The sequence below is a fragment of the Oryctolagus cuniculus genome, chromosome 4 (genome assembly GCF_964237555.1).
Source record: "Oryctolagus cuniculus chromosome 4, mOryCun1.1, whole genome shotgun sequence".
NCBI lineage: Eukaryota > Metazoa > Chordata > Mammalia > Lagomorpha > Leporidae > Oryctolagus > Oryctolagus cuniculus.
Genome location: NC_091435.1, coordinates 19,866,417 through 19,881,899, shown reverse-complemented (window position 1 = coordinate 19,881,899; position 15,483 = coordinate 19,866,417). Strand labels below are relative to the sequence as shown.

The window sequence follows — 15,483 nt, the reverse complement described above, 5'->3', positions numbered from 1 at the left end:
AAAATCTATGAACCAGGACGCAAGCCCTAACCAGAAACCAAACCTGTCGGTACTCTGATACTGGATTTCTTACCTCTGAAACTATAAGAAATACATTTTTGTTGCTTGTAAGTCACATAGCCTATGGTATTCTATTATCGCAGCCTGAATAGACTTAGAGATCCTTACAGCTTTTGCGATTTGGACTTCTGTCGCTCCCCCTCTTCACGGAGGAACGACACTAAACCCTGCCTAGGTTTCCTATCCGAGTCACGGCACCATTATGTCGCTCCCCCTCTTCATGGAGGAACGACACAGGACCCTGCGCTGTTCTTTCGTCTGCTCGGCCCTCCCCGGGTTTGCTGCTGGTTCTTCCCGGGTTGGCTACCGTCCCTTCCACCTCCGTGGAAGGGCGGTTCCCCCTGCCACTTTCCCCACTTCCGCGGGGGAGCGGCATACCGCTGGCCGGCTCTCTCGGGGGCTGCTCAGATGTTCCTCAGGTGTTCCCCTTAGATGTTCCTGGTGCATGTTGTCTCTCTCCTCCTTTATAGTCCTCTTCCACCAATCCCAACTCTGCTACCCACACGCCGAGTACGCTGCTCTCCTCCAATCAGGAGCAGGATCAGCTCCTGCAGCTCAGTCAATCAAATTGGCGAGAGGCAGCTGTGTAGAAGCTGTTTACTCCCTTCTCAGCGCCATATTGTGGGAGAGCAGATGCATAGATTAAGTCTTAATTCGAGTAACTTAGTCTAGTCCGAGTTGCTCCCCACAGACTTCAACTGTGCCATCAGCTGTCAGAACCCCTGGAATACTAAGTAAAGTCAGGTCTTGCATGCTAATGCCCTGGGAAGCTTGGTTTGCTTCTCCACGCACAGGCTATTAAGCTGTAGCAGCCCAATGGAGGCAGCTGCCTGCAAAATGGAACAGACAGAGGTTGACCCTGTGCATGACAATGCTTATGGCATTTCTCCTAATTTCTTTGATGTGACCTTCAGTTCTTGGCTGCGCTGTGACCTGCAGCTGGGTCAGGGGCAGACCTACCCGAGGAGGAACGGCCTGCAGGGCGGTGATGTAGTTCTCCAGGGCCAGGCGGCGGCGATCATTGAGCATGGCTTCCACTCTGGCCATGTGTGTCTCCACCAGCTGCTGTCTCTCGTTGGCTGCTTCCTGTTCCAGAGATTCTACTTTCTCCTGGAAGTGCTGCCACAGCAAACACACACATGTCAACAGGCACACAGAACGTGCAGGATGGGGTACAAATTCATGTCTTTTAAGACGCAGCTCCTATTCCCTTTTCTTTAAGTGATGAAGGTTACCCCAAAGGTGGCATAGTCTTTCCCAACATTCTAATTGGTTTTGCATGTTTTGTAGTTTATCTCCCTTTTTTGTATTTTCTGAACCCCCAATTTAATCAGTCTTTCAGGGGATTCTGGAAGAATCATTTGAGTAAGGTAACACCTGACAAATTTACATACTCTTGAAGCTATTGCATATTTTTTTTAATTCAGCTCTTAAAGTATTTTTAGCAAACAACCACAATAAACTCTTGGGTAATATAAGGTAAATAGAGACTGATTCCAGTCAAAAATACAGATTCTGATATTTCTGCCAGAGGCAGAAGCATCAGATTATAGCAATGACAATGACATATTATTCATAACTGAGTTTTATGACAATGGATTGTGCTAGGGTTTAGACATGGTTTTGGCAAGAATACCAAGTGTTCATGTACTGGAGGCCTGGTCCTTAGTGTTATGATGTTTAGGTATTGGGCCTACTGGGGAGTCCTTAGGTCACTTGGGGAGCTGCCCTTAGAAGGAATCAAGGTAGGTGTTATGGGACCATTGAGCTCTTGCAAAAATGAGCCCAATCCCTGAACTGTTCTCCAGTTTCCTGTATGGAGATGTGAGCTCTCCCTCAGGCACACACTCTTGCCATGCATCATGAGGTCCTTACCACAGCCAAACTGACAATGGCACTGTATCCTTGGATCAACAGAAATGTGAACTAAATGGCCTCTTTATAACGTGAGCCTACCTCTGTTATTTCATTACAGTCACAAAAAACTAATACAAATTATAACTTGAAAAAACCGGGCACAAATATAAGGCAGAGTTTACGCAGCACAATTACTAGACAATGCTTAGGAATAGTTCAAGTTCAAGGGAACAGGAATATCTCCACATAAGGGTCTAGCAGGTGCTGGTACACATGTAGGTACTCAATAAACAGGTTGCTGACAAGTCTTCCTTGTTAGGGAATGGGTGAAGATTTTACCTGGATAACGGCCTTCTTATCAGCTTTCGGCAAGTTCTTTGCTTGACGTTCTGCCTCTTCCCATTCTCTCATGACCTACGAAATTAGAAGACAATTGAAATCAAAGCCATCAGAGCTTCCTTCAAAAACAGATTTAACTGCATGGATGATTATACTTTTCATTCATTTTTGTCAATTTTAGTACTAAAAAAAGTACCTTATCCACGTGTACCTGAATAATATTTGGCCTACCACTAAGATGTAAATAACATCAGAGCAGTGTAGTAAACATGAATGTTTACATTTACTGCAAGAATATAGTTTTTTGAAACAAGGTTTTTTTTTTTTTGCCCCTCTGAGAAATGACTGACAATCATTTTATTTGATGTGAACAAATGTCAACCATTCATAAAAGCATATACTTCCTAAATAGTGTCTTCCAATATAAAACTGAACACAATGCTTTTAGTCTTTTATGAAAGGAAGTAAAACATTTCAAACAGTGTATTTTTAGTATGGGGGGAGAAGCAAATACATAAAGTGTTTTATGGGTGTCTGTGTGTCACAAATGCAACATCAAAATGAAGTGATGCATGCAATGGGGGATGGGAAAAGAGACTTCTGTCTGAAACCCTAAAATCCACCGGTTGCGGGCAGCTGGAACCTTATGTCCACCAACTGCAGTCATGAATAACAACGATTACTCTCAATGTCTCTAGAAATTCCAACAAAACACAAAATATTCTGAATAAACCCAAAATTACTTTGAATGACTAGCACACTAATTTAGTAACCAGGTGAATGTGCTTTGTAGGGAGGTAAAGCTTGCTCTCAACCTTGATGGACGCCTGGATTTTCCTAGTGCAAGCTCATGGTTCTTAATGCCAAGGGCAAATGTCTACAGCTGGGCACATTGTTGAAAGAAAACCTTAGCATCTACCTCCTGTATCCTATGTAAAGGAAATCCAATAGCCTTTGGTTGTTCAAGTGTTTTGTTGTCAGGTAGACTGTAAATGTAGCTACATAAAATGCATGAACAAAGATGAGCTAAGCAAAATCCTGGCCTATTACCAGATGTGTTCTTGCATACTTTGTGTACTTCCAAGGGTGACAAAACTGGAGTTCTGTACTCTGTAGGTATTTGTCCCTAAGAAATTGATGTTTGTGATATTATTCAAGACCACCAAGAAAGAGAGACTCACAAGAAATTACTATGGATACAGAATTTCTATCAGATAATGTCACATAAATTTTTCCATGTGGGTGGGTTTCTATTAGATATTTTATTATCCATAAGCATTGATTCTTTAAATAATATTTGACTACTTACATTCTGCCTAAGATAACAACACCTTTGTTTTAATAAATAAGGGAAAAAGCATGGAATAAATTTTTTATTATTCTTGAACAGTGAATCAAAAATAACCTCACAATTCACAGCAAAATGAGGACAAATGTCTTGCACAATGAGCAAGAACAGAACACACAAGAAACATATTGTCCCAGTCACTTTGGTGTTTGTATGAGTTAATGAAGGGCACCTGTGGGAAAGGGGATATTGAAGTCTATTTTGGCTTTATAGCAAGGAGATAAGCCATGCATAAAAAGATTTCAATTTCCTGCAACCAGAATGTTCACAGTGGCAGTACTCTACCAAGAATTCGTCACACAAAGAACTTCAGAATTAGTTTGAGACAGAAGCCAAAGGTCTCATAGGAATGTGAAAAACCGACTTCCCATATTACATTTACACAGTTACTGTTGCACCTTGCACATTTGGAACCTGCACTTTGCAGCTCTGAGCTAGGGGTCCATGGAATAATTAAGGAGGCTTAGCTAACGTACTGAAAGGAAGCAAATGTTGATTTTCAGAACAATTTAACAATATTCTACCCCCTACAAATAAAATGCATTTCTCCTTGGGACTTCTTACTACAAATGAACATAGACTGTAGGCTGAACATATCCCTTAGAACAATGGCATCCAATGCAGTACACATATTAGGTAACACTGCTGTGAACCCTGCATTAAGTGCTTTACAAAGTCTGTCTAATTTAACTGATTCCTCTCAACAACCTGTGGGATTAGGCATGGGCATCCTCACTAAAGCATCAGGTAATGACACCTGCTCAAGGTGATGTAGGTAACAAATGGAGACGGAAGGATCCCTATGGCTCTGACACCCCTGCTGTTTTACTCTAAGCCCCAATTTGCAAAATAGGATTCTCAGAATCTGGATCTTGCAGTTGCTCTGTATCCTCTCACAGAGAAATTCTCCCCACAGCCACACAGGTATCAATTTCACCTGGATTTATGAGTCTTCATAGACTTGGCTATTTTAGGCAGAGAATGACTACTACTAAGCAAAAATTCTCAAGAGGCAAGCAAGTTCAAAGGAAGTCACCAGAAATCACACATTAGATTATGAAGATAAATGTTGATAGTAGGTGTTTCACTTTCCCATGTCACTAGGATCCACTATACAGCATTCTCTGCTCTGGAATAGCTCTTAGTTTTCTCAGATCTATCTGATGACAGAAAGACGATGAAAATCCATGAAAACTGGTAGGAACTTAGCAACGGGCTAGAGAGATGTGCTAACTGAACTCACCCTCCCACCTAGAAACTGTAATATTTGAAACTAATTAAGAATTTGAAATCAGTTTTCTTAACAGAATCAAAATGACCAAGATATCCTGGAAAAAACAACCCACAATTATTTTTTTCTTATTTTTAAAAGGTAATGACTAAATGGGTCCAATAATAAAATGCAAGGTAAGTAGGGCTGATATGAACTAAGGGGGAGATAAAATGAATCTACAAAACCCAGCTAGAGAGAGAAGACATTTGAGTACTTCAGAAAGTTCATGGAAGATGGAATTAAAAGATAGATTTATGGGGCTGGCACTGTGGCGTAACAGGTTAAGCCGCAATCTGTAGTGCTGGAATCCTAAATGGACACTAACTGGAGTCCTGGCAGCTCCAGTTCTGATCCAGCTCCCCACTAATGTGCCTTGGAAAGCAGCAGAACATGGCGCAAGTGTTTGGGCCCCTGCACCCTCATGGGAGACCCAGATGAAGCTTGTGGCTTAAGTCTGGTCCAGCCTTGGCCATTGTGGACATTTGGGGAGTGAGCCAATGGATGGAAGATCTTTGTCTCTATCTCTCCCTCTCTATCTCTGTAATTCTGACTTTCATATAAATAAATAAATCTTAAAAAAACAAAGATACATTTATAGGGAAATTCATGTGGTACAAGGAGTTAAGCTGCTGCCTGTGATGCTGGCATCCCACAATGGAGCACCAATTCCAGGCCCAGTTGCTCCACTTCCAATCCAGTCGCTGTGCCTAAAAAAGCATCAGGAGATGGCCCGAGTACTTGGGATCTAGCTACTCATGTGGAAGACCCAGTTGGAATTCCAGGGTCCTAGCTTTGGCTTGGCCCAGCCCTGGCTATTACGGAGAGTTTAGAAGTGGATGGGCCAGTGCCGCGGCTCACTAGGCTAATCCTCCGCCTTGCGGTGCTGGCACACTGGGTTCTAGTCCCGGTCGGGGCGCCGGATTCTGTCCCGGTTGCCCCTCTTCCAGGCCAGCTCTCTGCTGTGGCCAGGGAGTGCAGTGGAGGATGGCCCAAGTGCTTGGGCTCTGCACCCCATGGGAGACCAGGAGAAGTACCTGGCTCCTGCCATCGGATCAGCGCGGTGCGCCGGTCGCAGCACGCTGGCCGCGGCGGCCATTGGAGGGTGAACCAACGGCAAAAGCAAGACCTTTCTCTCTGTCTCTCTCCCTCACTGTCCACTCTGCCTGTCAAAAAAAAAAAAAAAAAAAAAAAGTGGATGGAAGATCTCTTTATGTCACTCACTCTGTCATACTGCCTTTCAAATGAATTATCTGTTTACTCTGGTGCAAAAAAAAATTTAAAAATCCATGCGTAGTCTTTTCTTAGTATGTATTTTCCAAGACTTTTTGATATACTTTCTAAATATAAAAAAGTCATTAAAAGTCTGAAGAGCAAATATTTAGAATTACATGAAAGGTAAGAGCAATGACTGCTCATCCCATTCTTAGCATCACACAGGTGTATAGGTATGGTGGGACTTACCAATGTGAAAAAGGTTATGCTGAGACCAACAGGAGGCCCGGGCTGAGGTGAGCACACAGGGTCGGGGGGAGGGGTAAGACAGCGCTGGGGGTGGGTGCAGAGTGTGCTAACAGGACTAGTGAAGGTGCTGGGGGTGGGTGCAGAGTGTACTAACTGCAGTAGTTTAAAGTTGGACACAAGATGGGGGTGGCAGTGCAGGTGCAAGATGGTGTATGCAGAAGTCAGGATGCAGCGGTAGGCACTGGAAATGGCAAGCTGAGCAGTGTTTATTTTTGTTATTTTCCTTTTTTTTTTTTTGGACTTAATGTGCCCTGAATTGGATTTCTGAGGGCAGTGGGAAGCCTCTGAAAGCTCCAGAAATAAGAAGTGAGATGGGATTCAAGTTTAGAAAAGCACATTTCAGTGGCAGGAAGTGCGACTCATCGGCCGCCTGTGCTTTTTTTGTTCCCCCAACAGTGATGACATCTCAGCCAGCATCTTCGCCCCAACAGCGATGAGCATCTTTCCTACGGAAGATTCCATTTTTCAAGAGTACTGGCTTCAGGCGACACCTTACTAACGCACTCCAAGTAAGTTATTATCATCAGTAACCTCTAAATCTGCACTTAACTATTCCAGAGCACAAAGCATTGTGAGTCAATGTTTTTGTTTTTACTTTAGGTTATTTATTATATTGAAATAGATCCACATTTGTAGATAATCTTTTTTCAAAAATTTGTATCTTTCTTGATACACAATTAATTCTATATTTAAAATGTGGGTTTTATTATTATTCAGGGGAGGCGAGGCTAGCAGAACACAAGAAGACACAACTAAAACACAGTTTGTCTTTCACAGTTCCCAGAGGGCAGATGCACACCACACATGTAAGACCCCGTGTACACTTGGAAGCAACCGGGCCAATCAGGAGGCAGAGGGAGTGGGAGGAAAACAGGGGCAAGAGAATTTATTATGGTTTTCATGGGAAGGAATGAGTGAGTCAGGGTATACAGACTTAGGTTGGAGTATGGTGAATAATTTTGACAGGCTCTGGGGTGTGGGGTTGTGTTTGGCTATCTCTGAAGGTATTAGTGTTCAAGGCTTGGTCCCCAGATGGTAGAACTTGTACACTACTGGAGGGTTTTCAATCATTGTGGGGCATGGGCCTGGGAAACAGTGCTCACACAAATGTTATCATAAAAGCTTGGCCTTGCTCGGTCTCTGATTCCTGGGTCACTAGTGATCCCAGTGATTCTCTCTCCACAGGCACTCCACAACCCACCACGGGGCTTTCGTCAGAGCCTGCATCAAGTGGCTTGGACTTTCAACTCCCAGAGTGGTAAATTAAATAAACCTCTCTTTCCTTCCTAAGTAGCCTGTCTCAGGTATTTCCTTGTAGTAACAAAAAGCTCACTGACATTGGGGTTATCCCTAGTTGTCTGGCTGCTGAACCTGGGTTGATTAGAGCCGTGGATAGACAGAGAAAGTAGTTGGGAGTATGTGCTTTGGGTTTGTTGGTTTGCATAATAAAGACTTGCTTATAGACCACACACTTACTCTCTCTAGGAACTGGCCAGTCCAGGAAGGCCTCACATCAGAACACACAGAAAATAAAAATACACAATTTATAGTCTGCTAAAGACTTTTTATGATCTTAGACAACATATGGCTCACTAATTCATGAATCACATTTTAGGTCTATTGAGACATTTTTCAAGTATTTGTGGTAATTAAAACAAAAATTAGTCACATCTTTTGATGTTTACCACAGAATAACACCAAAGAGAGAGGAATGGTTGATTTTAAAAATAAGTTCTTTCTTCATTTACTTATCTTTCCTGCTTTTTTTTTTCCATTTCCTCTTAAAGTTTTAGGCCACAAGTTAGAAAAGTGAGTGGCAAACAATAAATGCTAGACATATATTTGATAAATGAATTAGTCAAAGAACAAAGAATCTGAGAAAGGCTAAAATCATGATCAAACTCTAATAAAATGTCCACTGCCTCGAGGTAGGTGTAACTTAAACTGTAGTGTATTTGTCAGATTAGCTATGTTTTAGACATAAATTATTTTTCAATTTGTTTAATAATGATTCTGCTTAAGAAAAATAAGGTTTGCAGTAGAGTATAGGGAAAAGAATACCATACGAGAAGTAAGGTAGGCTTGGGCTTGAAATTCTATTTCTGTGCCACTTACATTGCATAGTGCTAGAGTAGAAAGGCAATCCCTTGAACCTCTATTCCATTACCTATCTACCTATGGAACTAGATGACATGACTATGATGGTTCAGTTTAACGTTTCTATGGTCCTGTGAACAACCATGGTAATAAATGGTAGATTAAAACTTGTAGTAACCTGGTATTAAATATAAAAACATTGGCATTTAATATAAAAACATTTTAATGGATTTTAACTTACACCATGGTGGTTATGGGTACTATATACACACAGAGTAATCAAATGAAGTACTGGTTTCTTCTCTATACACAAATCTTACGGGGTACATATAGATAGTAAAAAGGTTACCATAGTGACATAAATTAACAAATCCATCATTTCACATACTTATCTATGAAGTTCACTAGAGAATGTTACAGACTTAATTTGCTTGCAAAGTCCTACCACACCTACTATATCTGGATCTTTCCTAGGTAGTGTGCTCATAGAGGATACAAAAATCCCGTCATGGGCACCCTCATAAAAAACATGTAAAATTAGAACTTTGTAGCTGCTGTTGTAGCACAGTAGGTTAAGCTACCACCTGCAATGTTGGCATCCCATATGGGTACCAGTTTGAGTTCTGGCTCCTCCACTTTGGATCCAGCTCCCTGCTAATGTGCCTGGGCAACCAGTGGAAGATGGCTCAACTGTCTGGGCTCCTGCCACTCATGTGGGAGACCCAGATGGAGATCGGGGCTCCTGACTTGATCTGGCCCAGGTTGGGCCACTGCTGCTATTTTGGGAGTGAATCAGCTGAGTGATAGAAGATCTTACCCCTCTCCTCTCCTCTGTGTGTCTCCCTCTCTCTGTGTGACTCTGACATTCAAATAAATAAATAAATCTATCAATTAAAATGTCACATCTTTAAAGGACTAAAGCCATGGGCACCTGGGAAGACTGAGGCAGAACCAAGTTCTGGCTTTCTGATGTCAAAGGGCTATAGGACAAGGAGCCACATCTACCTGAGACATTCTTTCACGGTGCTTGGCCTCCAGCCTCTCTTTGGCTTTCTGGAAATGCGCATGTTCGTTTTCATCTCCAGGTGTCTCAAGATACTTGTCCACGGCATCAGGGGTGCTGGCTGCAGTTGTGGGAACTACAAAGGAAAAGGGAAGGAGTTTTGAGAAGAGAAACAGAATATCCAGCCATTTCAAAGAAGCTATATTGTCAGTTATCTCCCAGAACAAAGAATTTAGTAAAGAAGCACACACAAGATGTTAATGCTGTTGAAGGGAACACCACGAGACATTCTGCAGCACAGCATGGGCGTGATTCATTCACCCTTTCCAAGTCGGGGGTAGAGGGAAATCTTTAAAACAATCCATTTTACAATGAAGAGTACTAGTTCTCTGCAATAACAGCCATGCATAGAGCAGTCGGTGCTTAATATAAAATTGTTTTCCCAAATCCTCATGCTTTGTTAGATTAACTTTTTGTGATCTTCAGTGATGGTATCACTTGTATCACACATTATGATTCCTGTGAAACTAAATAATCTGAACATTAGCCTGTTGCAGAATAAGAACTCAGAGAAAAGGTAGGTTCCACATGGTCTAGTCCAGGTAGCTTAATTACAAAGCCATCCTTCACAAGAGAGTACTTGAAACCCTACAAAGACATCAATGTCAATAATGCATTTTAGAAATTACAAAAGGAGCTTTTGCCTTCACAAATTTTGCAATAGCCATTAAATTCATTACCCTGTTTGTCAAAAAGGAAGTGATTTTTATTTTGAATTAAACTAATATAGCTAAGCAATATATGAGTTGTAACATATACTGGTATGTTACATAGAAACAAAAATGCACATATAATAGAAGAATACTTTATAAAACAAACTATACTACTTTATAAAACAAACTATGAGCCTAGTGAATTACAATGTTTATACAAGTAGTTTTCCAAAAGACCAGTAATGACTATGAGAACTCAGAATATTTATGAGCTTAAAGAAAATGAAGAGAGATTTTGACTTGAAGAGGAATATGTGTTTAACCTAAAAAATGAAATGAGGGAATCAGCCCTGAAGGCATTCAGATATGGCTGAAGAGCCCATGAGAGTATTTTAGGCATGGAAAGCCAAGACACTCTGGGGGGGGGGGGGGAACACCTAAATGAAAGATCTCCGCGAGTGAGATCCCAGTGGAAAGAAGGGGGCCATCAAAGAAGGAGGTACCTTTCTCTGAAGGGAGGAGAGAACTTCCACTTTGACTATGACCCTGTAGGAATAAGATCGAAGTCGGCGAACTCAAAGGGCTTCCATAGCCTTGGCAACTCATGACTAGAGCCTAGGGGGATTACTGATGCCATAAACAAGAGTGTCAAATTGTTAAGTCAACAACAGGAGTCACTGTGTACTTACTTCTCATGTGGGATCTGTCCTTAATGTGTTGACCAATGTGAAGTAATGCTACAACTAGTACTGAAACAGTATTTTACACTTTGTGTTTCTGTGTGGGTGCAAACTGATGAAATCTTTACTTAATATATACTAAATCAATCTTCTGTATATAAAGATAATTGAAAATGAATCTTGATGTGAATGGAATGGGAGAGGGAGCGGGAGATGGGAGGGGTGTGAGTGGGAGGGAAATTATGGGGGGGCATTGTAATCCATAAACTGTACTTTGGACTAAATAAAAAAAAAGATAAAAAAAATGAAATGAGGTGTTCTCACTATGTTCTCATGTCAAATCAAATTAAGTGTTTTATTCAAAAGACTATTCAAATATCACCAATGTTCCCAGCATTCTTTTCATTCTTATCTAATTACTGGACTGTTATATTTGGGATATAATATCCCAAAAAGGATGTGAACAAGAAGATTTTATGGCTAAGTCATTTTGAAACTAAACTCTAAGTTAAATATCTTTTCTACGAATACAGGCATAAGGAAATGTGTGGAATATTAATTGGAAGGTCTCAGGATATTAACTGAAACCAGGGATCTTTTGTTAAATCATTGAATAATATATTTAATGATAAATATTCCTTCTGAATTTCTCCCTTCTACTTCTATCACAAATTACTTCTCACACAATAACAGCAGCTAGTGTGTCTATCCAGGTGCTCCTTTCAAGTGGGGGGAAGGAAGGGGTCACAGGTCATCCTGGAACCTTCATACAGCTGTCCCCATCCTGGACAGTCAGCGAGGGACTCACATTCCACCTCCCATTCATAGCAAACTGGAGGCTGAAGGAAAGGGCATGCGTGAATTTGTAGTGAAGCACACCTGGCTTTGGATCTCGGTTCTGTGATCAAGGGTAAGGAATGTAAGCATTCTATGTTCCAGATTCCTCATCAAACGGAGATGGCATAATACAACATGGTAAGACTTTCGGGTAACATGCCACACCACACATAAGTCATCCAGGAGAGAGGCTGACACACCAGGTACTTCAAGTTGGTGCTCCTCTGTCCTGCTTATTATATCCTACTTAAATTTTAATGCTTCTGCTAAACCATGGTAAAAACCAGCTACTTTATGAAATCCACTGAAAATGAATTATACACAGAACCTAAGGGGAAAGTAATGTGTCTTTTTCTAAAAAAAATTTTACATACAGGGCTGGAAGTATTGAAAGCGAGTACTTAATTTTTGAGACTGAAGAATGAGTTTCTTTTATATAGATAGATATCTCAAAGGTAAATGTTTTTCTGTATAACCTCAAGCAAGTCAATATGCAAGTATTTTTGACTTAATAATTGTTTCAACTCGGAATGGAGGTATTATTGAGTATTTTAAATTTGTTTCCCATGGTTTTAACCATTTTCTCTTCTTTACTGATAGAGTGTGAATGAGAGCAATTTAAAAACAGAAAATAAAACAGCAACATTTTGCCATAGTAAAATCTGGCAAAATAACATGATTAAGCAAACCATACTTTACAATTTAAGTAAAAGAAAAACATATAAACATAGGGAGTGGGCATTTAGCCTACTGAGTAAGATGCCAGTTTGAGTGCCTGCATCTCATTTCAGAAGGCCCAAGTTCAATTCCTGATACTGGCTCCTGACTCCAGCCTCCTGTCAGGGCAGATCCTGGGAGACATTAGGGATGCTTCATGTAACTGCCAACTATGTGGGAGACCAGGGTTGAGTTCCTAGTGCGTGGCTTAAGTCCTCTCCAGTCCTGACCATTGCAGGCAACTGGGAAGTGCAACAGCAGGTGGAAGCTCTGTCTCTTAAATAAATTAAACAAAAATACAGTATTCACTGATAAATACAGCCTTCTGCCTGCAACATTTTTAACCAATAGCATGGCACCCCCTTCCATAAACTGGACTCATAAATTTACTAAGTAGAAAAAAGTTTTTCTAGTTCTTCAGGTTTGCAAATTTTATCATTTCCTTCAGTTCTTATGATTTGTAAACATCATCTAATGTATAATGCAAAGGGGATAAAACAGCAATCTGAATCACTATAATCTCATTGGACTGAACTGAGGTGTAGCTTTGCAATATTAAGAAAAGAATAATAAAGAAATAAGTATGCAAGGTATGTTTAGCTTTAACAGGATTAAGAATATTTCAAGTATTAAACTTTCTTTTCAGGCACACAGAAGCAATACAAATAGTATATTACCAATTAATTCCACTTAATTAAGAAGTATTTCTGCATTAATTTCATGCGCCGACTAGTCTGAGCTACAGGGTGTCTGATGAAAACCGTAATTTCTAAGTGTATTGTGATGGTGCTTCAGGATGAGGGCAGCATTTGATTTGGGTGGACTCAGCAGTTTGTCCTCCCCAGACTGCCTGGGCATCATCCAATTCATTGAGGGCCTGAACAGAACAAAAAGGCAGCGGGATTTGCCCCTATGTCCTGCCTGTAGACTAAGCTGGGACACTGGTGTTCTCCTCTTTGACTGGGACCTACGGCATCCACTCCCCAGGTTCCTGGGTCTTTGGAGCTGGACTGAATTATGTCTCCACTTTTCCTGGATCTCCCCTTGTAGACAATAGACCATGGGGCTTAGCAGCCTCCATAATCACCATATGGGCTAATTCCTCATAATTCTCTCTCTCTCTCCAAATTTCTCTTCAAGTAAATCTTTGTTAGGGGTCTCAGATTTGACTTGAGGAATTTCAGAGACACTGTTTCTCTTTTCACTTTCTATTCAAACTTTGTAGATTTTCACACTAAGCCTCTACCTCCATTGGTATGAGTGAGTGACACTGTTCTAAATTCATGGTAACCAGGAAACCAGCTCACTGTCCAGTCAAGGAGAGAAGAATGGCAGCAAGCACTGATATTCTACACTGAACTTAGTGTTCTATTATCACTGCCCTGCAGAAGGTGAGGAGGAAGGGGAGAAGATTTTTAAGGAGGAGTCAGTCCAGAGAGTCAGCTTCTATTTCTCTACTATTTTGGGATGAAGTCCAGGTACATGGTAGCATAGATTGTGGCAGCAGTAGAAAATCCTGTGTCCTATGTCCCTATCCTATAAAGGCATTTCCTTTTGGGAAGGGAGTGGCTCATAGAATGTCAGGAAATGTCTCAGGGCAGAAAAGGAACAGGAAGTTGTTCATTGCAGGTCACTCAAACAGCACAGGCCATGGTAAACACTTAGCAGTGGGACAAACCGGCTTTAACTTTGTTTTTTTTTTTTTTTTTTGGACAGGCAGAGTGGACAGTGAGAGAGAGAGACAGAGAGAAAGGTCTTCCTTTTGCCGTTGGTTCACCCTCCAATGGCCGCCGCGGCCGGCGCGCTGCGGCCGGTGCACCGCGCTGATCCGATGGCAGGAGCCAGGAGCCAGGTGCTTTTCCTGGTCTCCCATGGGGTGCAGGGCCCAAGCACCTGGGCCATCCTCCACTGCACTCCCTGGCCACAGCAGAGGGCTGGCCTGGAAGAAGGGCAACCGGGACAGAATCCGGCGCCCCGACCGGGACTAGAACCTGGTGTGCCGGCGCCGCTAGGCGGAGGATTAGCCTAGTGAGCCGCGGCGCCGGCCCTTAACTTTGTTTTTTAAACTCCCTCCAAGCAGCTCATCCTGTTCAGAGATCTCTGAGGTGCCTTAGAAGCCATACTACAGCCCCAGGTTTCCAAGCTAACCAAATGGTAGCAACAGCCACTGTTCACTGGTGTGCAATGAGCTAGGCATGTTCCTCGTGCTCTTACACGTGGGGAAAAATTACCCTGTTTCCTTATGGAGGGAAAATAATATCATTTAACACACAAACACACACAAATAGAGTCTGAATTCAGCTATAGGAGAATCATAAAAAAGGCTAAGTCTTACAGCATTAAAGGGCAAATCCATCCACATGTCCCAGGTAATGGAGAGGGATTCTGCTGCATTGTTTTATTTATGAACAACATGACTTGGCCAAAAATACTTTGTTGTATCTCTTGGCCTGTTTCCTATCAAACAGCTGTTCATGCCCTGGATGCTGTCTGGTGTGTGACCTCTACCAGAGGCACTGCTATAAAACAGGAGCCAGGCAAAGGAGCCTATAGCACTGGAATATGGATGATGTCTTAGCGCCAGGCCCCTACTCAAATGTGCTCACTCAAGACTTTGGCAATCCAGCTGGCCAGGGGTGTTCTCCTTTCTCCAGAAAAACAGAGTGAGTATGCAGGGTCCAACAAACAACATTAGCTCTGGATTTTGATCTCCAGGGGCTTAATCACTAGCAGCTCTCCAGCATCACATGTGTGGACTCCTAACTTGTTCAATGACCTTACCATTCATCTTCTCATTTTAGTCCCAAAAGCCTTATAGGACATGGTAGGATAAATAGGGCTCTACCTTCCTTCCTGAATAGTAGTGACAATGGGAACCTATACACGCAAATGAAAAAAATGCAACAGAGAAGCAGATCTAATTCAGAGCACACTGCTACCTCCAGTGAATATTCTGCTTCCCTACTTCGGGAGCACTCCGCCTGACCAGCCCCTCCTAGATACACCCTGTGATTTTTCTGTGCAATCCTCGAAGGTCA

At 41.9% G+C, this 15,483-nt stretch overlaps 1 protein-coding gene across 7 annotated transcripts in view; it reads right to left on the bottom strand.

The window, feature by feature from the left end:
- APP (amyloid beta precursor protein) overlaps positions 1-15,483 on the bottom strand; it is a 271,030-nt gene that overhangs the window by 79,819 nt on the left and 175,728 nt on the right. For all 7 annotated transcript variants that reach the window (XM_008266825.4, XM_008266826.4, XM_008266827.4 and 4 more), the window contains 3 exon segments: positions 9,501-9,634; positions 2,257-2,331; positions 1,021-1,179 (listed from right to left, as the gene is read on the bottom strand). In XM_008266825.4, coding sequence (XP_008265047.1) covers positions 1,021-1,179; positions 2,257-2,331; positions 9,501-9,634 — 368 coding nt within the window.